Below are 24,420 nucleotides of genomic sequence, written 5' to 3' on the forward strand. Positions count from 1 at the left end.
TGCTTTTAACCGAAGGAATTCAAGATATTAACAAATGGGTGCAATGACCTCCCAGGATAAGTAATGGAATGAGTCATTGTCAGCTTTTAAGCTTTAATGTACCATTCCCCATAAAGAACCCATCTGAAAATTGCCTTGCGCTGAACTGTTGTGACAGTTTAACTTTTCATTAGTTTAAATGTTTAAAATAACGGAATGAGTCACAAGAGAAATCACCCTTTCGGCCTACCACGTCCATATTGGCCTTTTTGTCCATCTGTTTGTCTACATTATGACTGCATCTGTCTGTTACTGTTGGTTTGTGACAACAACAAAAAACGTTGTTTATGTGCTATCCAGCCAAATCATATGATATAGGAGTACAACGATACCATACATGCACAGGTAATGCAGAAAAAGAAAGGAAATAGAGTGCAGAATATAGTGTTACACTTTTAGATAAAGTGCAGATTTTTTTTAAAGTGCAATGCCAACACTGAGATAGATTGGGAAATTGGGAATACATCGTTATTCCTTTTATCCAGAGATGCTGCCTGTCCCGCTGAGTTACTCCAGAATTTTGTGTCTATCGTTAGTTTATGAGAATAGTTTGATAACAGCAGGGAAGATGCTGTTCTTCATTCTGGTGGTGTGTGCTTTCAAGCTTTTGTATCGTCTGCCTGACCGGAGAGAGGAGAAGAGAGAATGACTGGGATGTGAGTGGTCCATGATTATGTTGTGGACGAGATGATGACCAAGATGATAAGCAAGATAAGAAATTTAAAATCACTGTTCCAAACCAGCCCTCAAGCAAGAGGACCATGGCCAGTCTTCGCCCAGAATGTATGATACAATGTGCAGAACCTTTCTCAAACTCCACGTTAAAAATAGTTCAAATTGAAAGGACTAAAATCAGATTTCAGATGAAAAGAGATTAGTGGCAGTATTATTCTGGACTGTGCATCACTGGGAGCATCACTGTTGGACCTTGGTGGATGCAGAATATGGGGGAAAGGTTCATCAGACAGAAACTCTTAGCAGTGCCACAAGCCAATGATCACAGGATTTAATGTGACCTTTGAAGTCAATGTGCAGACCGTACCCGTAGTCAGTTAAGGGAAGGAAGATATTGCAGAGGAAGAAAGAGAAGGAGAAAAACAACAGGAAATGTCATCTTAACTAAATTATAACATCCCACCTGGGGATGAAAGTGTGAGAAAGAAGTGGTTGAAGAGGAAGAAGGAAGGCAGCAATCAACTGTCGTGACCGCTGAGGGATTGTTCTGTAAAATGATGGGCAAGGATTATATAAATGAGTCCAGTCTACTTCAGAAGCAGTAAAACATGTACATTTTGGTATGTGTGCCTTGTGATCTTTCTGCCTGATTGACTTTGTTGTGATGTTTGAGTTACAGATTTGTTAACATAGTGAATATTTCACTATCAGAAACAGTGCTTCAAGTACACATTATCCCCAAAGTTAAACAGATGTCAGGTGTACTGGTCTGTAGGTCCCACGTTTTTCTTTGCATCCCCTCTGAAATAAAGACACAGCAACAGCCACCCTCCAGTCTTCTGACATGTCACTGCTAGCTAACGATGATTCATATATCTCAGCTGGGACTCCTGCAGTTTTTTTTCTCTGGCTTCCAAGCTTCTCTAACTTACAAACATCATTTTTTGCCTTTAGTTTCTATACATTATTTATGTTACTTTAATTAGAACGCTGTCAGACCCTGCGAAATGTCTCGACCCGAAACATCACCCATTCCTTCTCTTCAGAAATGCTGCTTGTCCCTGCTGACTTACTCCAGCTTTTTGGGTCTATCTCCTGCAAAATACTAACTCTACTGTTAACATATTGGGGGGAAAACATATATTGCAATACATTTTCTGTCCCTGTTCAGAAAGCTGAATGTTTCACTAGTTTAGAATCAGAATCTAGAAAGGGATATACGCTTCCCTTTCCCATGACTCTCAGTCTGAAGAAGGGTCTCGACCCAAAATGTCACCTATTCCTTTTCTCCACAGATGCTGTCTGACCTGCTGAGTTACTCCAGCTTTTTGTGTCTATCTTCAGTTTAAACCAGCATCTGCAGTTCCTTCCTACACATCTGGAAAGGGATGTTGGCCATGAGCAGGCAGAAGCGTAGTTTAAATTGGCATCTTGGTTGGCACAGACATTATTGACTGAAGGGCCTGTTCCTGTGCTGTACTGTTCTATATATTTCACAATGAAGGTGGACGGTTGTTCTTCCTTAGTCATACTACATGGACCCACCACCCTTTTGGGAGTTCTAATGAGGGTAGTACATCAAGATTCCTCTGTTCCTTTGTACCTTCACAATCAGGATTATCATATCATATATATACAGCCGGAAACAGGCCTTTTCGGCCCTCCAAGTCCGTGCCGCCCAGCGATCCCCGTACATTAACACTATCCTACACAATTTAGGGACAATTTTTACATTTACCCAGCCAATTAACCTACATACCTGTACGTCTTTGAGAAACAAATGGACCGTGATGTACAAGTCAGAGATCTTCATTGGTGGCAGCATAATGAGACAAAAGTGGTTAAGAAGGCATAGTGATACTGTCCTTCATTAGTCAGGGCACTGAATACAAGAGCAGGGTGCTTTTGCTCCAACTTCATAAAACCTTGGTCACCAATATGGAGGAAGAATGTGATGAGTTTGCAGAGAGGATTCACTGGGATGTTGACTGGGATGGAGCATCTTAATTATGAGGGGAGATTGGAGAGACTGTGTCTCTTTTCCCTGGACCAGAGGGGTTCAAACAGGACCTGACTGAAGTATATCAAATTATGAGGGATGTAGATAGGGGAGACTGCAGGACACCTTTCCCTGTATCAGAGGTAGATAAAACAATAGGACATAGATTTAAGGTGAGGGGTAAGAGATGGAGAAACTTCTTCACCCAGAGAGCAGTGGGCAGCTGGAATGGTTCGTTGGAAAGTGGTGGAACCAGTCACTGATCGCATTTAAGAACTCTCTGGACAAGCATTTGAATTGCCTAGGTATCGAAGGCTGTGGGCCAAGTGCCAGAATATGGGATTAATGCAGATGGATTCCCACTAGTCACCATGGATGTGCTGGGCTAAACAGCGTGTTTCCATGCTGTATGACTTTGATTCTAAGAATCGGAAACAAGTTGTTGTGTCTTCTCTGCCATGTCACATTACCAGAGTCACATTTCCAGCCTCGAGTGTGCACAATGAGAGTGTTCTGTTCACTGGTAATTTGTTGGTTTGGATCTACATTATAGGTCTCCATAAAACAGTGTTCATACTTGTCTGTTTCACATTGTGAAACAAGCAGGATCTGAGATCTTGATGGTCACAAAGACAGATCAACTAAGTTAATAACGTTGTCATCTTCTCTTCCGAGATGTAAACACTTTTTGTTTCTGTTGGCTGCAGATTGCAATGCTAATTGGAGCAGTTTTGTTAAGCAAGTAGTTTAAAAGAACGGAGTTCTAGAATTTACAAAATGATTTCAAAATGCTGTTTCTGAAATATCTCCTATTTCTGAGTGATAGCTGTGTCATAGGATTGTAATCTCATCTCATATGTACCCATCACAAAGCACACCATCACACAATCCATTTGCACCTGACGCTCCGCGGCAAGGCCAGCAGCATAATCAAGGATGAGTCACACCCTGGCCATTCCCTCATCTCCCCTCTCGCATGGGGCAAAAGGTATAGGTGTGAAAATCCACATCTCCAGATTCAGGTACAGTTTCTTCCCAGCTGTTATTAGGCAACCTAACGATCATACCAACAACTAGAAAGCAGTCCTGTACTACCATCTACCATTGGAGACCCTCAAACTATCTTTGATCGGACTTTACTTGGCTTTACCTTGTACTAAACATTATTCACATTATTCCCTTTATCATGCATCTGTACACTGTGGATAGCTTGATTGTAATAATGTATTGCCTTTCTGCTGACTGGTTAGCACGCAACAAAGCTTTTCACTGTATCTTGGGACACGTGACAATTAAATAAACTGAATTAAACATGCAGTGAATACAGAGAAACAAGAAGGGTCAGGGAGATTTATTAAAATATGTGCTTTTTTATTTAACTAGACTATCAAAAACATAATGATGAATTTATAAAGCTGCATTTCTGTGGGACTGCTTGGATTAAAGGAATAGACACTGATCAATTAAATAAATGGGAACCCCTGTAAGTCTGAACCACTCTCCACCTATGTTACAAATTAGATCAATGGGGAACATCATGAGCATCCATTTACTCACTAATTGATTTTAATGTATGGTCTGAAATCCCTAGCTCAGAATTTAATCCCTCTTTATACATTATTTTTGAAAGAAAAAAAAATTGGTATTGGTTCTAAATTCACTTTTTGTAAGTTTAAATTGAATGCATTCATCCGTGAAGATTTAAATTGAAGCAGAGGACATACATGTTTTCTATATTGTTCATTGTCTTCTAACTGTTGAGTTCGCCACTTGATCACATCCGACATCCTGCTGAGCCACAGCTTCTCCGATTTCTCCTGCTAACTCAGTCTCATGACTCCTTGAATGTTTGTTTCCTTTGTGCCTTAGTGAGCAGAATGGGCCACAGTGCTCAAGATGTCATCTGGATAAGAGAACAGCAGAGTTACAGCATGACTTCCTCTAACTTGCACTCTATTGCATGGTTTGCTTTGTATTTTTCCTTTTTAATTTTAGTTCTATGTATTGGACATAAGTATTTACGAGCAGCCCTGATTTCAAATCTATTTTGACTTCAATCTTATGATCATCCTACTTTATAGTCAATATCTTATTAATGTTGATTAAATATTATTTCTTGTCTTTCATTTGTATGCATATTTTATCCATGCCTTATTAGTTCTCTCCTAAAGTGAATGATGTTACATTAATTGAGGGAGAGTGTTAAGTATTACGTACGCAAGTGGAATCAAGTTAATCAATATTATTTACCCTGAGCTAAGTGGTAGCAGTGTTGGCTTGTTGAGGATACAAGCCTCGCTTTCAGAGAGCACTCAATCTGACTGATGGATCAGGAAAGTGTTGGATGTGTAGTGTTGGCGAAATTACACTCGGGCCTCATCTGCCATCTTAGTTAAGCACTTTGAGGTACCATTTTAGGAAGAACATTAGTCATACCAACATAAAAACAGATGAGTAGGATGGAACTGCAGATGCTGGTTTACACCGAAGATAGACACAAAATGTTGGAGTAGCTCAGCGGATCAGGCAGCACCTCTGGAGAAAAGGTGTAGGTGATGCTTCTGGTCAAGACCCTTCTTCTGACTGAGAGTCAGGGGGGAAGGGAAACTGATGAACTTGGAGCACGTGTAAGCCATTTAGCTCCTTAAGGTTACCCAGCATTCAAGAAGATTGTGGCTGATCTGATTGTGTCCTCAGCTCTGCATTCCCAACTACTTACAATAACCTATCACTTCCGACTTAGCACGTAGCTGTCTGCCTCAGCCTTAAAACCATCCCAGGATTCTGCTTAAATTGCCTTTTTCAGGAACAGAATTCCAAAGATTCGCAGCTCTCCATGGGGAAAATAACTGCCTGACATTTGCCTTAAATGGGTAAATCATTATTTTAGAAATCTCCCACAGGAAGAACATCCTCTCTCCAACCGTACTGTTGTTACCACCCACAAGCAATCAATTTCCTTCTTACTCATCTCACCGCTAGTTGACACAAATGTAGTATGGCCAAAATTCAACCCTAATCTTGCATTTTAAACAAGTTTCCTACTTTTCCCTAAAATTGTTCATGGGTCAGAGCACTTTGTGCATTGACTAGTATTTCTCAATGTTACAAGTCTGACGGCCTTTCAGTTTATAGCAAGAGCTGTGAAATGCTTTGGGATATAAAAAAGTCATGAAAAGTTTATCATAGAGTTGAATTATTTATCTGTAGCCTTGGCTCGTTTAAATATGACTCACAATAAAAAATGAGGATCAGAAATGCACAAAAGAAACGGAAGCTTGAGATTTTTAAATCATAATAAGGAATATTTCTATTTATAGAATTATATTTATTCAAAACGATATGGCAAATTATATAATTGCGTACAATTATAACAGATTTACATTGGTAATTTATGTTAAAAATATTAACAAATGTAACCAAATAAATTATAATCCAAAAGTAAAAATCGTACAAACATAATCCGGAATAAAAACAGGAAATGCTAGAAATACTCAGGAGGTCAAGCAACATCTGTGGAGTGCAAAACAATTGAAACTTTGGGTGGATATCCTTTCCAGCATTTTCTATTTTTTAAATTTAAGTTACAAACTAAATTTGATTAAGATAATACTTTTCTAAAAATTGATACAACTTGCATTTAATTTTCCTTCATCGCAATTTGTGGTAGTTTATGTTTTGTATTTTAAAGTTACACATTTTTTTCATCTTCTTGAAGATGCTCTTCAGCAGAAATGCTATTTTACTTCGAGGTAATTATGTAAACGCTGCATTTATTTTATTAAAGTATATGCAGTTGTCCATGGCAAAAAAATGAATTACTGGATGAACTCAATGGATCAAGCAGCATCTGTGGAGGCAAAGGGATGATCAATGTTTCAGTTGCATTGTTGCTTTGCATTGATTGAGGTTTAATGTGACTGAATGTTTGCATCCAGTCTTTTAAATGAATCCTTTAGTTCCTCCATGTGTGCCAACTTAAACCTTTTTAAATAGTAATTGCTTTGATTCTGCGGTGCATTTATAAATATATTTTTTTAAATATGAGTTTATACCATTTATATTTTTTGCAACATATTTTCCGCATGGAAGTCTGAGACCAATTCTATTTTCAAACACACTAACTGAAGAAAATACAAATAGAACTGGATCACTGGGATTTTTACACTTTGCACATTCAAAACAGATGCTTGAAATCATACCATATCTAACTTTTATTTGTGACGAGTGCCTTTTCACTTTGTTCAGACTGCTCACCACTGTTGTTGTCCTATCCCTGGCTGTTCTCAGTATCGGTGGCTCTTATCATACTAATTCTGCTCACTTTCAGAATAAGCGGATAACATCTTGGGTAAATGAACTGAACAAAAAAAGTCAATTCATTTACTCATTCCATAAATTATAATGGAGCAAACGATGTACAAATATGTTTGAGCTATTTGAAGGATCACATAAACATGTATCCATTGAAAATTAAATTGTCATTTATTGACTTGCAAATAATGTTTTTTCCACTGAAGTTAAACTGTTGGAATCAGTATTAGAAGAAGTGACTGAAGTAAATGTAACACAGCACAATAGGCACGCAGAGAATGGCTTCCTTTATACAGTAAGTGCAGAGGGTCATGACTTGGTGGCTATTAGTTATGGCAGAACTACAAGAAGATTGAGAGGAGGCGTTGGAGTGCTTCAATATGCTTTCATCAGATTCTATTATTGAGTAGCTTCTGGATCAGTAGTTATGACCCAGAGTGGGTGGCATGGAAGGGAAATGAAACGGGGAGGGAATATGATATTGTTTTTTTTCTCTTTTATTGCTTCCAATTTGCATAAAGATGTGCGACCTTGTCAATAAAAACCTTTTACAATTACAGAAAGTACGAAGGACACCCTTTCACCAATTCCTTAATTTTAATTTACTGCTGACTATTTTGTTATTTTTAAGAATTTCTATTTATTGAAGGATGTTTGGTTAAAGGTTTTGCAACTAGAAATATCCCACATGATTTATTTTTGTCTCAGTCAAATTTGCATTGCTACAGTTATAGTGCAATTACAATCTAGATGAATGATATCAGATAATACTGTATCACTGTGAACGAGCCACTGTTTTATCACTGGAAACACGGTACTATTGATGAAGGTTTAAATGGTCTGCTTGCCTATGTAACTGCTGATAATCACAGGAGAGCATGATTTGATGCAAAGGGAGAAACTGAATAATCATTTTTGATGCCTCTGAAACAGACTAAAGTGAGTGAGTCATTGGTTAGATAATGAAACGTGATTTATTGTTGTGCCTTATTTCTATTAAAATGGATTGAGTGATTTAGATACTGCTGATGACATCAGCATGTATCAAGTGCCCGATTCCACACTGCAGGTTAACCAGTGACTGAATCAATGCAGGAAAAGATGCACAGAACTGTGTTGAATAAAGAAGTCAGGGCTGATCTCCCATCAGGATCCTTGACCTTGTATCCTAAGGTATAAAACAACTTGCATAATGGGGCAGCCACACCTACTGCGAACAGGATTTTCAGGAAAGCGCTTCTCTACTCTCATCAGAGAAGGACAAGTTGTTCTGGTTTGAGGCTGCCAAAAAGATTATATAATAAAACAAAATTTCAAACGCTTTTCGCAATCCAACATAATGGGCCTGACCTTTCAACTCCTCTGACTGCATGCTGCCCGGCGATCATTCCCAAGATGAGAAGACACTTTGAATTCTGACCTAGTTATCAGACCCAGGTGTTTTGATACCTTGGCATACTGTGTTTGTGATTCTTAAGGGAGCTTAACTACTTCCATCGCCTTGTATCATCCTCTCTCTGGCATCCATCCATCTGCGGGAGATGATGGTACGGTTTATCATATCATATCATATATATACAGCCGGAAACAGGCCTTTTCGGCCCTCCAAGTCCGTGCCGCCCAGCGATCCCCGTACATTAACACTATCCTACACCCACTAGGGACAATTTTTACATTTACCCAGCCAATTAACCTACATACCTGTACGTCTTTGGAGTGTGGGAGGAAACCGAAGACCTCGGAGAAAACCCACGCAGGTCACGGGGAGAACGTACAAACTCCTTACAGTGCAGCACCCGTAGTCAGGATCGAACCTGAGTCTCCGGCGCTGCATTCACTGTAAAGCAGCAACTCTACCGCTGCGCTACCGTGCCGCCGTTGGCGTTGTTTGGCGTTGTTCTGCTTGGAGAGGGGGATTTTTCATCTGTGGTTACATTTCCTTGTGTGGCTGACTAGGCCTATCCGTGACAGGCAGATTCTCCCACAGTTTCCACAGGTGAGGTCGTCTCTGGTCGTTGTTCTGGGGAGTCCGTGGCTGCTGATTTTGACCATATTGTGGCGTTGGCGCCTGTGCCCCAGGGTCTTGAACCACATCCTGTGGTGATGTTTCCTGCCCGCTTGGAGGTCCTTCCTCCACCTACCATGGTCCTCAGCAGCCGCTCCCCAGTTGTCAGTGTCGATATTGAAGCATGTCATATCCCTTTTATTTGTGCTCTTGTAGCAGAGCTTTAGTCTTCCTTTGGGTCTCTGAGCATTGGCAAACTCCCCATAAAGCACCTCTTTGGGGATACGCCCATTGTCCATCTTGTGTATATGTCCAAGCCAGCGGAGGGACTCCTGCCTGAGGATAGCAGGGATGCTAGGCATGTTGGTTAGAGAGAGGACAGATTCGTTGGTGATTTTGTCCTGCCAAGAAACTCCCAGAATGCGGCAAAGACAGTGAAAATTGAAGTTATTCAATTTCCGCTCTTGTTGTTGATAGGTCGTCCAAGCTTCACTACTGTAAAGTAGCGTGCTCAATACGCAGGCTTTGTAGACAGTGACCTTGGTTTTGGTTGTAAGTTTCCTGTTCTTCCATGCACGCTTGGTTCGTCTCCCAAAGGTGGTTGCTGCCTTTCCTGTGCATGAGTTGATTACCTCATCCAGAGAGGCTATCAGTCTCTGTGAATCCCAAGCAGGAGAATGTTTTGACGGATTCCAGTAAAGTGGTGTTTAGGCTGAATTGAGGGTGGAGTGGAGTGCCCTGACCCATGGCAACAGTCATCTTAATACTGATTGCCAGTTGATATTCATTGCAGGCATGAGACAACCTGTTCATTAGCCTTTGAAGTCCACCTTCCGTTGGGGCGATGAGTGCAGCATCTTCAGTTCTCTTAGGAGCACAGTTTTTTTCACCTTTGTCTTGGCCTTTAATCTTGCTAGATTGAAGAGTTTCCCATCGCTTCTGGTGTGGAGGTAGACTCCTTCCGTGTCTGTCGGGAAGGCAAAGGACAGAAGGGCAGACAGGTAGATACCGAACAGAGTTGGAGCTAGGACCACATCCTTGCTTCACTCCGCTTCTCATGGGGAAGCTTTCCAACGTAGCGCCATTAAACTGCACCGTACCATGCATCATTTTGTGAAAGGACTGGATGAAGTTTTGAAGGTGTGGTGGACACCCAAACTTCTCTAGCATCTGATAAAGGCCACGTCTGCTGACAGAATCAAATGCTTGTATCATCCGTCAGACTGAATATTGGTCCCAATCCAAAACGTCGTTTGTCCATTTCCCTCCACAGATGCTGCCTGATCTGCTGAGTTTCTCCAAGAGTTTGTTTTTTGAGCTTAACTACAGCATTGGTTGCTTATTTCTGCATTTTATAAATGCCAAACATTACTGAACTGTGTTGTGAAAGGGGTTCTTGTTTTGCAACAACTTCAAAGTGACAAATTAGCCTGGAGTTAACTTGACTACATAAAGAGGCATTATGAAGTTCAGTGGAAAAAAATCATCTTGTGATGTGCAGTTCTGAGTAAGTGCCCAAACTCTGCATCTTTTGCGAAGCCTACATTATTTGCAAACCTATGTCCTCGCTCTGCTTGCTGGTCTTTGGAATAGAGACCCTATATGAGTTCCCTAATTGGAAAATGGATAGCAGATGAGGGTGCGTTGTAGTTCTATCCCAGTGGAGCCACTATGATCTCAGTGGTGATTGAAAAGAAGTGGTCAACACATGGCTCTGTGTCTGTAGCTGGGGTTGAACTTGGCATCTTTCACAAGTTCACAAGTTGTAGGTATAGAATTAGGCCATTCAGCCCATCGAGTGTACTCTGCCATTCAACCATGGCTGATCTCTGCCCCCTTATCCCATTTTCCTGCCTTCTCCCCATAATGCTTCACACCTGTTCTAATCAAGAATTTGTCTATCTCTGCCTTAAAAATATCCACTGACTTGGCCTCCACAGCCCTCCGTGGTATGAGTTCCACAGATTAACCACCCTCTGACTAAAGAAGTTCCTCCTCACCTCCTTTCTATATGAGCACCCTTTAATTCAGTAAGGGCTACCTTTCCAAATTGCACACATCTCACTCAGAGATGAACTGCTCGCAGATTACTCTTGGTTGATTAGCCAAGAGCTCAGCTCTGCCTCGTTCTCACTCTCCTAGAAATACTACCCTTCCCCGGTTCTCCGTGATGAACCTGGGAACAATTGCTGTTCCAGGAGATTTGAAGTCAGCAAAACATGAACTCTTATAACACCCAATGTTAGAATTTGCAAATTCTAAAAGAGATCCAGAAACTTTAAACACAACTTTCCTTAAACCAATACGTTTAAGAGTTCAGACAACATCCAACCTGACAGTAAGTGAATACGTGACCATCAGTGTGCCTTGAATCATGCTGTTGGCTGCATTATTAATCTCCAGTGAGGCAGTCCTGGTGTCTTATTAGCATCGCATGCTGATTGACATCACAGTCTGCCCACACTGCACATTCCCGACAAATCCCACTCTCCTGCTCATTGCTCTTACTTTTTAAATTACATAAATTCAGAATCATAGATCTATCTGTACATTCACATTCACAGTAAGAGCAATGAGCAGGAGAGTGGGATTTGATCTACACAAAGTGCCCAGCGCCTTGTTCCTGCCTTGTAATCTTGTAGAGTCCATTATTTTGATTTTGTTTAATAAATTTGAAAATGGGAACTGATTAGTGGGGTTAACTGAAACCTGAATCAAGTACTATTTTAAACTCTAGATTTAAGTTTATTATTATTGTCACATGTACTGAGGTGCAGTGAAAAGTGTTGTTTGGCATGATGTCCAATCAGATCAGAAAACACTTTGTGTTCATTACAACCTGGCAAATAAAAGTTATCTTTTGGATCCTCGTTTGAAGAAAATGTGCAGGTGAAGAGAGACCCAGGAGCTTTGAAGATCCATGAGTCTTGTGTTCCCCCCCCCCCCCCCCCCTACTAGTGGTAGTCTCACCCGAGTGTTATAGAGCAAAACTTTTTTTTCTCAAAAAGGTTTCCATCAAAGTCTTTAACTTTTTCAAAAGAAAGGAAGTTTGTTGCTGGATAATTCTTGACGAGAAGTAAATAGATGGTTGTTAACATCTTTTAAATCTCCTCCAGCAGTGTAAATAATTTTCCTAATGGGGATTTCAGTTTGCAGCTTTACAATACAGGAAACCGCAAGTAATCACATTATCAATAATGGTAATGTTTTTTATTCCGCAGGGAAGCTATAGGCAGAGTGTGTGAGGCTGTTCCAGGCACTAAGGCAGCCATGAGGAAAAGAACGGTAAATACTGTTTTGACATAATGTAAATCAACTTATGAACCTCATGTATAGATTAATGTTAAATTTGATGGTACAATCGAGGCCGTTTATATTTTAGTGTAAATATCTCAGTTCATCAGTTTTTGTAATGAAACAATTCAAATTTACAAAATGCTTTCTGTGAATTCTAACCCAAAAAATTGATGGCGGAATAAATATAATTTTCCGTGATCCATTAGTCACAATCTCTGCTGTGAGAAAATGGAAAATACTTTTTTTTTGCAAATACCGAGTCAATTATCATCAACTTTTGTTCTTGCAAAATTCTGCTATGTAATCTTGTCTGTGTGGGATTTACTTATCTTTTTTAAACTTATCTGCTCCCAGGTTAGAAAATCCCATATACTGTGGGAGAGATCCTGGAAGGGTTTGGTCAAAAATCAATGGAATTCTTTAAGCAAAATGAGATTGAACAAGAGGGCTGGAACTAAATCTTGCTTCTTTCTGATCAGGCTATGAATGTCAGCATTTCATCTATTCAGCTAACACATTAAGTCTCCTGATAAAATCAGCATCGTTTCCCATATTAAAATAAGTCTTTGTTTTATACTGACTAATATGTTACACATAGCCCAAGACTGCAGACACAAACATGGTCCACAGCAGAAAAGAGGAAGAGTCTTTGTGAATCACGAGTTAATTTTTGAATGTAGCTGTTAAAAGCTATAGCAGAAAGGAAACTCTTTCTATCAAGGTTCAGTCTAGCAATAGGAAAAAAAAATTGAAGCAGCTAAATCTTTCTGGTGGGTTGTTTAAAACAGAGCAAGATTTTTGATTTATTTTCCAACAAGGATTTGGTTTTACTTTCCTGGATTAGTATCTCTAATTGAAGGGATTGATTGGGTCTTGTTTTCAGGGTTTGATCAGTGCCATTAAAACCTGTTACTCAGAATGAGCAAGTATAATGTTCATAACTTTCCTTCCCTCCCTCCTGAGGAAATACCCAACTCAAGCAATTATGTAGCTAGCTCAACTAGAGAACAGGCAACACTACATCTCCTATTGGGAAATAACAGGGAGCAAGTGACTGAAGTGCTGGTGAACTAATTTGGAACTAATGGCCATAATTCTGATACTTTTTTAAATAGTTATGGAAAGAGATAGGACTGGTCCTAAATTCGGGCAAAGATAATTTTGATGGCGTTAAACAGGAACCTGCAATGGTTGATTTGGAGAGGCTGATTTACGAGGGATATTAAACCTCTAGACAGAAAAATAGGAGGCATATGTCAAGTGTGGGCAGCTGGGATAAAGCAAATTACTTGAGGAGTATACGGTATGTTGGAGTACTTAAGAAGGGAATTAAGATAGCAAAAATGAGGACATGAGACAGTTTGAGAAAAGGTGAAATAGAATCCAAAGAGATTTTATAAGCACTTTAAGAGGAAAGGGTAATTAGGAAGAGAATGGGACCCCCTAAGGAGTAATATGAAGCACAGGAGATGGGTGAGAACTTAAATGAATATTTCTCGCTGATATTTATCATGAAGAAGGTCAAAGATTTAAAGAGGACTTGAAGGCAACTTTTGCATACAGAGCATGGTGGGTACATGGAACAAGGGGCCAGAAATAAGTGATAGAGGTACAATCATAATACATAAAAGACATTTGGACAGGTTTAGAGGAATATAGGCTAGATAAAGGAAAATGAGACTAGTTCAGGTAGGTTGGTTGGCATGGACAAGTTATTTCCATGTGTATACAGCTGTATGACACATCATCCCCCCCATGGAGATATAGTAAAGTATTTCTCTGGGCTGATCTGACAACCATGAGGAATAATACTTTGGGCATGAACCAAATCTTGCTACACAATGCAACAAAATGAATATTTAGAAAACCAATTGCTTTGGATTTTTTTAACCTTTAGCCTCCCAGCAAAGAATTATCTACTGTCCTCGGAAAGAGTAACCTCCAGTTTGCAGGAATGAAGACCGTTATGTCCATCTCAACGAGCAGCCTCAGCTTAATGATCCCAGAATCCAAGCAGGTAAGAATTTGTCATGAGCTGAGATTGTTCCAATATTATTTTGGAATAACTATAATGTTTGCCATGATGTGAATTTTGATAACCAGTTGGGACCAGCTGGGTTATCTTTCCTTTCCCAGGAATCCTTTCAAAAAGGTGGCACAGTAGCGCAACTGGTACAGCAGCTGCCTCAGAGCACCAGAGACACGGGTTCGACCCTGACCTCAGGTGCTGTTAGTGTGGAGTCTGCACGTTCTCCCTGCAACCACGTGGGTTTCCACCAGGTGTTCTGGTTTCCCCCCACATCACGACGAAGTGTGGCCTTGTAGGTCAATTGGCCTCTATAAACTGATCCTACTGTATAGGGAGTGGATGAGAAAGTGGAATAATGCAGAATGAGTGTGAATCGTCGATGGTCGGTGTGGACTCAGTAGGCTGAAGGGACTTTTTCAGACTGTATCTTTAAACTACCCTTAAGGTAGTGATTTCTCTTATTGTCCAAGGTTCCCTTACCTTGCCATCCTTGTCCCTTCTCTTTCTGCAGCATGCTGGTGCTGAACTTTCATCAACTGATCTTTAAACGACTCCCGCATGTCAGTGCAGATTGACCCCATAACAGCTGCTCCCAATTTGCTCGCTTCTGAAGCCTGGGCGTCATCGCCTGACCTCGGTGTATTCTGAAAGGTCAACGCCTGGAACAGCGAAGCAATTCTGTTCCCCTGAATCTTTTCCAACTATCCCAGCTGCAATTATTACAAATTAGGAATAAGCAAAAATCTGAAATCAAAACTCTACCAAGTGCTACAGGAGACTAAAATGCAGCTGCTGAGTTATTCCCACGGATACACACATTTCCTTATTATCCAACCTCATTCCTCTTAAAGCTTGGTAATTGTAATGTTTTTATTTTCTAATTTTGCACTATTGTTATCAATAGAGGTGCTTAATCCCATGGTTATCAATATAGTGGCAGGCCAACAATGTAATCAAAATCCTTATTACGTCTCTTATTTTATTTGGAATGTCTATGTTATATTCAGTGGTTACTTAGAAGTAGAGACATTTCAAATTTCAGAAAACGACTAGAGATCAACGATTGCTCTTTGTTTTTCAGCTCATCGCCAAGCACCACATGCAGATGGTCTCTTTTGCCTCTGGAGGAGATCCAGTGAGTGCATCAGCTTGTTTCCGATTCTTTCATTGTACTTGCAGAAGGAACTGCGCATCCTGCATTGGGCGCCGTGGGTAGTAGAAACTCTTCTAGTAAACGTGTGCAGATTAATTTGACAGAACATAGATACACATTGCTGTGATTTTTTTATTCACTCTGCTCTCTGGAATCGTGAATTTGTGATACAATTATTGTCACGCCACGTCAACTGAAGCCAAAGACAATTTATCTAATAAATTCATAAGTGTTTACAACTGTACTTTTGTGATTTAACTTGTATTTCAATATTTTTTAAAAGTAGATTATAGTTGCCAATTATCAAGTGCAGCTAGTTTTGAAGAAACACAGTATTGCTTCCGATGCTTGAAAAGATGGAGGGTTTTAGATGGTGTTGTTAATTTGCAGTTTTGCTTTTAATAAAGATGTAAAATAGAAATGGATCCATTTGTCAAAGACATGGCTAAACATTCCGCTACCTAATACAATATTTTAATGCTTTCAACAATAACACTTCCTAAAACGATAATTGGATTGTTCATGTACAATGTTCATGTTCATGTACAGGCACGATGATTTTTGATCTGGATCCTTTGTGAATAATGCAAACATTTAAAGAGGCTGCTGAACACACAACATACAACACATGTGCTGACACCACTTGGACAAAATTCTTCATGGGCGTTAAACAATGATGCAGAACTTATCCCAAGAGTTGCAGCCTGTTGTGACATTACTAAGATAGGCAACTCCATTTTCCTCCTAATTGGATGGTTCCCCCCTCTAGTTTGTCGCTTTCCCTTCTCCAAAATATGGCGGAATTTATATGAAATTTTAGTCCTTGAGAATAGGACCATTAAAAAGAAATAAACATATATATATAAAAACATAAAAACATGTTCATAAAATAAATTACTCCCCTGTTTGGTGTTCAGGGACTTTAAAGTGAGGAAGACTGGACTTTATTGCTCATCATCACCCTTGCAGGTATCATTTTCAATGCAGCAATACACAGAAACACCTGACAATTGTTCTGTGATAGACACAAAATGCTGGAGTAACTCAGCGGGACAGGCAGCATCTCTGGAGAGAAGGAATAGGTGTCCTTTTGGGTTGAGACCCTTCTTCAGACTGATGTCAGGGGAGAGGGAAATACATAGACAATGAAGTGTAAGTTGTGAAAACAGGACAAATGGAATGGAGATCAAGGAAAATGTAGAATAGGTCATTGTTAGCTGGGAGAAGGTCACAACAAAGCAAATAGCGATAAAATGTAGTCGGAGAGAGTAAGACTGGTCAGAGAACTGGGAAGGGGGAGGGATGGAGAGAAAGGGAAAGCAAGGGTTACTTGAAGTAGAGAAATCAATGTTCATACCACTGGGGTGTAAGCTGCCCAAGCGAAATATGAGGTGCTGTTCCTCCAATTTGCGCTGGGCCTCACTCTGATAATGGAGGAGGCCCAGGACAGGAAGGTCAGTGTGTGAATGGGAGCGGGAGTTAAAGTGTTTAGCAACAGGGAGATCAGGTAGGTTTAGGTGGATTTGAACTCCTTATTTTTAATATATTGACTATTCAGCATCATCATTTTTTGATGATAAGTTTCCAATGTAGTCACAAAATGCTGGAGTAACTCAGCAGGTCAGGCAGCATCTCAGGAGAGAAGGAATGGGTGATGTTTCGGGTCGAGACCCTTCTCCAGCGTTTTGTGTCTACCTTCAATTTGAACCAGCATCTACAGTTATTTTCCAACATTCAAATGTAGTAGTTCAAATCGTAATGGACTTTGTGCCTTGAGTTCTAACTGTTGACTCACTTATATTTCAGGACACAAGCAATTATGTTGCTTATGTAGCCAAAGACCCAGTGAATCAAAGAGGTAACAGTTTGTTTTGGATTAACAGCAATTTAATTTGCATTCTGCATTCCTACTGTAAATGTTGTTGTACTGACCATGGCTATTGAACTGAATTGAAGGCCATTCTCCTTGGAGCATTGGCTGTCAAATTCAGCAGTTTCAAACATGCAATGTTAGTTTCTAGCACTAAGAAAGAAGCACAAATATCACCAGAAATGCAGACTGTAAACTGCATGATGCCGTACAGGTGTATACCATCATGAACTACTTGCAGTCTTGGTCTTTGACCACGATAGACTAAATTATTTCATGATCTTTATTCTCTATCATAACCTTGAATGCAGAAATAAATATTGTGAACAAATTAGTACTCCTGCTCCATAATTAGATAATTAGTACATTAACGTTATTATTTAAAATGTAGTGTTAAAAATGCAGTACCAATGAGTGCATCGGTTATGTAAAATGAATGCCAGAATTTTTTTGTAACTTTTTAAACCTTGTTCAACAATCATTTCACAAGCAATGAAAATTAAACTTGTTTTTCTTGCATTCTCTTTTAGCATGTCATATTTTGGAGTGTTTTGATGATTTGGCCCAATGTGTTATTAACAGCATAGGACAAGCATTTGAACTTCGCTTTAAACAATACCTGAAGAACCCACAGCCAGCCATTAAACCTAATGATGAGAGGTGAGTCCCCTCAAGTTTCCATCATACAGGCACAATGGCTGTTGTGGTATAATGCTGCAGCCAACCAATGTAGAGATGATTGGGTAACTCTCCTGTGAATCAAGATTGATGATTGCACTGCTCTAGTGGAAACAAAAAACTGCAGATGCTGGTTTACATAAAAGAACACAAAGTGCTGGAGTAACTCAATGGGTCCGACAGCATTTCTGGAGGTGATGTTTCGGGTCACGTTTAGAGTCATACAGCTTGGAAACAGGCCCATCAGTCCAACTTGACCATGCAGACCACTTGCCCACCTGCCTGCGTTTGGTCCATATCCATCTAAACCTATGCTATCTGTGTACCTGTCCCCAAATGTTTTTTAAACATTGTTATATTACCTGCATCCTTAGACTCCAATCTGAAGAAGGGTCCCGACTCAATACGTCATCTATCCATGTTCTCCAGAGATGCTGCCTGACCCGCTGAGTTACTCCAGCATTTTATGTCCTTTTTGCACTGCTTTGGTGATTGTTATTGATTTCATGATTGATTTGTTCCATAGAAATCACCTTCATTTATTGGGAGACATTGCTGAGGTTTCTCAAATAAAAGCAGAAAATATGGGAACACTGAGCAGGAGCAGTGTCTGTGAAAAGTGAAACAGAATTAACTTTACACGTCAAAGACCTTTCATTAGAATTTGCGAAAGTGAAAAAGCAAATGGGATGGTATGGAGAGTACAAAGGTTAGGGTTAGATTAGAATTGTCCCACTTGCCTGGTAGGCAGCTTCTGTGTAAATGTGCTCAACATTTTCAGCATTTTCCATTTTTATTCCAGATTAATTTCATCTTTGATTGATGATGTTGTTGTTACTAAAGACCCTCAGATTTCTCAACAAATTGACCTAGTTTGCTTTTGGCACAAAAGACAGTGTTGAGTTATAGACAATAGACAATAGATGCAGGAGGAGGCCATTCGGCCCTTTGAGCCAGCACCACCATTCAATGTGATCATGGCTGATCATTCTCAATCAGTACCCCGTTCCTGCCTTCTCCCCATACCCCCTGACTCCGCTATCCTTAAGAGCTCTATCTAGCTCTCTCTTGAATGCATTCAGAGAATTGGCCTCCACTGCCTTCTGAGGCAGAGAATTCCACAGATTCACAACTCTCTGACTGAAAAAGTTTTTCCTCATCTCAGTTCTAAATGGCCTACCCCTTATTCTTAAACTGTGGCCCCTTGTTCTGGACTCCCCCAACATTGGGAACATGTTTCCTGCCTCTAACGTGTCCAATCCCTTAATAATCCTATACGTTTCGATAAGATCTCCTCTCATCCTTCTAAATTCCAGTGTATACAAGTATGCACACCTTCCTCTGCCCAACACACCAGCTGATGCACTGTTCTCAATAAATACTTCAAAGCAAACATTACCGTTGAGTACTTTTAAGATAACAGAGATGAGAAATTGTTTACATAATACTTTCCTGATTTCATGCAGCAAAACAGTAGGCTTGGCCTTATGGAATGTGGCGAATGAAGATCAGAACCATGGATACTGCAATGAAATCCCAGGTAAACTGGCCTCTCCTGCAAGACTGCAGAATGCAAGAGTAAATGAAGAATCGGTGATCCAGACTATTAGTAATCAAATGATTAAGGATGGAAACATTTCACAGGTTAGCATAATAGAAACAATTTTTACTAATATTTCAATGTGAGAACCAGCCATTCACGAATTAAACACTTATTTTAAGAGTCATAATTATTTTTACGGATCAATGGAAAAACATTTGAAAGATTTTGCAATCTGTATAGATTTATTTGTATGTTAGGAAATCCTACTGAAGAGACAAGGTCCACACAGGAAAACATTGTTAACATTTAAATCATGTCAGATTCAGATTAGTTTATTGTCATATACACCATGCAATGAAATTCCTTTTTTTACATGAAGTACATGGACAACACAATATGCATGATCAATACAACAATAAATACAATGACAAATGCAAAGCAACAGAATAGTGCAAAGATTGTAGTGCAATCTGAAGTAGTAAAAATTTGTAAGTTCAATAACAGAATAACTGAATCAGGTAGAGTTACGAGCAAGAGTATGCAGCAGAGCCTCTGAGTAAAGAGGATGAAAGAGGTAATTGGTTTAGGAATCCAGTGGGGTTGCAATGGGGAAGAAGCTGTTCTTAAATCTGGGTGTCCAGGATTTCAAGATCCTCTAACTTCTCCCAGAAGGTAAAATAGAGAAAATGGAATGGCCAAGGTGGAAGGCATTCTTGGCGATACTTTCAGCCTTCTTGATGCAAGGCACGGTGAAGATGGGCTAGGATGTGATGGGCCAATGATGCATTGGGCTGTATTCACCATTCTCTGTGGGCTTAGAGTCAAGAGCAGTGCAGTTGCCACACCAGGCTGATGTGTATCCTGTCAGAATACTTCCTATAGCGCATCAGTAGAAGTTCGAGAGAATCCTCATGGGCATGCTGAATCTTCTCAAATGCCTAAGAACTTAAATACGCTGATGCCACTCGTCCCTTCCTACCCAAACCACCCCATCCCCGGGCACTTTCCCCAGCAACCGCACGAGATGCAACACCGGTCCCTTTACCTCCCCCCTCAACTCCATCCAAGGACCCAAACAGTCTTTCCAGGTGAGACAGAGGTTCACCTGCACCTCCTCCAACCTCATCTATTGTATCCGCTGCTCTAGATGTCAACTTCTTTACATCGGCGAATCCAAACGCAGGCTCGGCGATCGTTTCGCTCAACACCATCGCTCAGTCCGCTTTAACCAACCTGATCTCCCGGTGGCTGAGCACTTCAACTCCCCCTCCCACTCCCAGTCTGACCTTTCTGTGATGGGCCTCCTCCAGTGCCATAGTGAGGCCCACTGGAAATTGGAGGAACAGCACCTCATATTTCGCTTGGGCAGCTTGCAGCCCAGTGGTATGAACATTGACTTCTCCAACTTTAGATAGTTCCTCTGTTCCTCTATTCCCCTCCCCCTTCCCAGTTCTCCCTCTATCTTCCTGTCTCCACCTATATCCTTCCTTTGTTCCACCCCCCTGACATCAGTCTGAAGAAGGGTCTCGACCCGAAACGTCACCCATTCCTTCTCTCCTGAGATGCTGCCTGACCTGCTGAGTTACTCCAGCATTTTGTGAACAAATACCTTCGATTTGTACCAGCATCTGCAGTTATTTTCTTACACTTCCTTGATCGTTGTATCAGTGTGAAGGGTCCAAGTTAGTGATATTGATGCCTAGGAAATTGAAGCTGTGCATCATCTCTCCAGCAGCTCCGTTGAGAACAGGGTTGTGTTTATCACCACACTTCCTTAGGTCTACAACCATCTCTTGTCTTGCTGACATTAAGGGCTAGTTTGTTGATCTCTTTCCCATTCTCCATCTCATTTTTGTTGTTACTCTGGCCGACAATAGTGGTTTTATCTGTGAACTTAAAGATCGAGTTGGCGCTATATTTGGCCACACAGTCATGGGTGTACCATGAGTAGAGCAAGGCATTGAGCACACAGCCTCACGGAGCACCAATATCGAGAGTTAGGATGAAGGAAATGTGAAGATAAATTCTAACTGACTGAGGTTAGACATCAGGAAGTCCAGAAGCCAGTTACTGATGAAGCTTCCAAAGAGTTTAGAAATAAGCTTATTCAGTGTTATGGTGTTAAAGGCTGAGCTGTAGTGAATGATTAGCATCCTGACAAAAATGTTGTTATTGTCAGGGTGATCAATGTAGTGCAAATTATGTAGAAGTGTGGAACAAATAACAAAAGATGAAGAAATCTGGTGGTTTCTAAGGAAAAATAAGTTTGGCATAGAGCACCAGCACTAGCAGCATGATTTCATTAACTATCTATTTGTTGATGTCTGTTTTAATATGTTAGACCTTGATCCAGTTCCCCGTGTGAAGATAATCATGTATTGGGAGGATCACTGGCACCAAGTAAAAATTGTAGTAGTGGTGTTACAATATTACATATATTCAGGCATCATGGAAATTTAAGTCAGTGTCCTAGATGTTACATGACAGGTTGATCAGATTAATACTTTGTTTGTTGGCACATAAGTTGTATATGTTGACACATTGGACATGGATTGGGCATTGGGCAAAATATGTTTCAGAGATTGCTCCCAGACTCACATTTAGTTGTTTATGATGCACTAATGATGTATTGCTTGACTGCATCTACCCAGGCCAGTTCTGATTGCTCAAGATCTTGATTGAGATAAGGACTTCAGATTTTAGTAGGACAGAGCCCACAAGGTCTTTCCTTCAAAATCATGTCCTTTTAAAAGTCCATTTCCTATTGTTCTGCTACAGATCACCCTTCCCTCTGAGAAAGGGTAAAGTTCTTTCTTTATACTACCACCCACACCTTCCCAAACTCTATTAGCCCTTGCACACACCTCTAAGTTTATAATCCTTGACAAACACTCCAACCCTTCAATCATCAAATGATGACACTTTACCCCAAAATCTTACCTTCCCTCCACCAGCACCACTTCCTCACCACTAGTCCTTGTTTGGACTTCTGACTAGCCCAACCTCCCCCACATTTATCCAACCCAGAAGCAGTGAGCAATTTTGGACTTTATATTTTATTTTCATTTGTATGCTCTGCAATGCTGCTGTGCTGGAGGGTGTGCAAGTTATTTTTGGTAGTGACCAAATACCCCAAGCTTCAGTGAACATTCGATTTTCTTATGGCGAGCATAAGTAAAACAATCATTGGCGCACTGATCACCAATTGTTTACCATGCCACCCTGGGCAGAATGAATTTTAATGATGTTTCCATGTATAAAGTATTTTTATTTATTATATTTCTGTTGTAATACCAGGCCATTCTCTTGATGTTGAGTGCATTGCTTTACAGACTGCTAACCCATCACCAGTCATCATTTATGAAAATTATTCCAATCCGCACAAAGACACTTTCGCTGTGCCAGGTATGTCACAAATTCACAGATTTCAATTCTGTCAAAATTATAGAATGTATTTATATCAGAATCATCTTTGATTGATTACAGGTTGTATAAATACGATGTTGTCTGATTAAAAATTGCACTTTTCTGTTTCTATTGGAATGCAATTTGTAAATAGTAATTGAATGATATATAGTGCCTGATATCTTAGCCTGCTGTTTCTATCATGATCAGTTTCTACCTGAGCTTTCACAAAGGTGTCTACTTTCTCTGACTCGAGCACAATTGTGAATATTAGGATTGGTTCAGCTTTACCACTATGTCTAAGTTGATAACTTGGGAATACTATTAAATATCTTCATAGCTTCCTGATGAAACAACTTTGCTTTACCCCGAATTTGAAATCAACTGCACAGTAGTCTTCACTGACCTTCCAGTGATCGGTTTACTTATTCAATATTAGCTTTCCCTGTTGCCCAGGACACCTCCTCTGAGCACCTAACACTTTCCAAATTGCCTAGCATCCTTGGTCTGGGCTTGCAGCTGTCACACCTGCCCTGTTATCAGGTCTCATCCATTGATGGCCTGAAATAACTCGACGTTTTCCTACAGTTTTCTGCATCATGAAACAAGAATAAAACAGGGGGGATAAAAGTTATCTTTTACACCCAGTCTCATTTCATAAGTATCTACTATTTCAAACAACAGCAGACTGCCATGGGTACCATAGACTTACTGGAAAAGCAATCCAGAGTCACTAAGATATCATTGAGCCCAAGATATCATTGAGTCCTATACTATACACATTCTTGGGGTCACCACTAACCAGAACTTGACAGGACCAAGCACAAGTCATCTGACTATAAGACCAGGTAAAATGCTGCATATTCTGAAGCATGTGACTTAGCACCTGGCTCTCCCCAAAACTATTCCACCATAAAAAAAGGCATGAGTAAGAAGTGTACTGGAAAAACCTCTATCAATTTGGACGAGCCTTACATCAGTGATGGGGAAGTTACCTGGGGAGATTCTGAGAGACTGGATTTATTTGCATTTATCACCCGCTGGCAGAAGAGATTTGTTTAACTTGGCATCATGTTTGGCACAGACATTGTGGGCCGAAGGGCTGCTCCTGTGCTGTACTGTTCTATGTTCAATCTCTCCCCTGTCAGCCTAAGCCTATGCCCTTCATTTTTAGAATCTTACTCTTTGGGAAAAAGACTGTGTTCTCTTTATTCATGCTCCTTGTGATTTTGTAGAGAGTAGAGGATTCTAAAACTAGAGGGCATACATGTCAGGCGTAAGATTTAACATAGATCATAGAAAGGTACAGCAGGAAAACAGATCTTTCAACCCATAATGTCTGTGACAGGCGATGCAAAACTAAACTAATCTCCTCTACTTGCAAGTGATCCGTGTCCCTCCATTCCCTGCATA

The 24,420-nt window shown here is 40.3% G+C and overlaps 1 protein-coding gene across 2 annotated transcripts in view; it reads left to right on the forward strand.

The window, feature by feature from the left end:
• Nucleotides 1–24,420, forward strand: part of LOC144608887 (SHC-transforming protein 1-like) — an 89,064-nt gene that overhangs the window by 56,661 nt on the left and 7,983 nt on the right. For both annotated transcript variants that reach the window (XM_078427105.1, XM_078427104.1), the window contains 7 exons: nucleotides 12,254–12,317; nucleotides 14,227–14,346; nucleotides 15,440–15,493; nucleotides 17,318–17,369; nucleotides 17,912–18,041; nucleotides 19,526–19,703; nucleotides 22,935–23,007. In XM_078427105.1, coding sequence (XP_078283231.1) covers nucleotides 12,254–12,317; nucleotides 14,227–14,346; nucleotides 15,440–15,493; nucleotides 17,318–17,369; nucleotides 17,912–18,041; nucleotides 19,526–19,703; nucleotides 22,935–23,007 — 671 coding nt within the window. The remainder of the gene's footprint in view (nucleotides 1–12,253; nucleotides 12,318–14,226; nucleotides 14,347–15,439; nucleotides 15,494–17,317; nucleotides 17,370–17,911; nucleotides 18,042–19,525; nucleotides 19,704–22,934; nucleotides 23,008–24,420) is intronic.

Source organism: Rhinoraja longicauda, chromosome 33, assembly GCF_053455715.1.
Source record: "Rhinoraja longicauda isolate Sanriku21f chromosome 33, sRhiLon1.1, whole genome shotgun sequence".
NCBI lineage: Eukaryota > Metazoa > Chordata > Chondrichthyes > Rajiformes > Arhynchobatidae > Rhinoraja > Rhinoraja longicauda.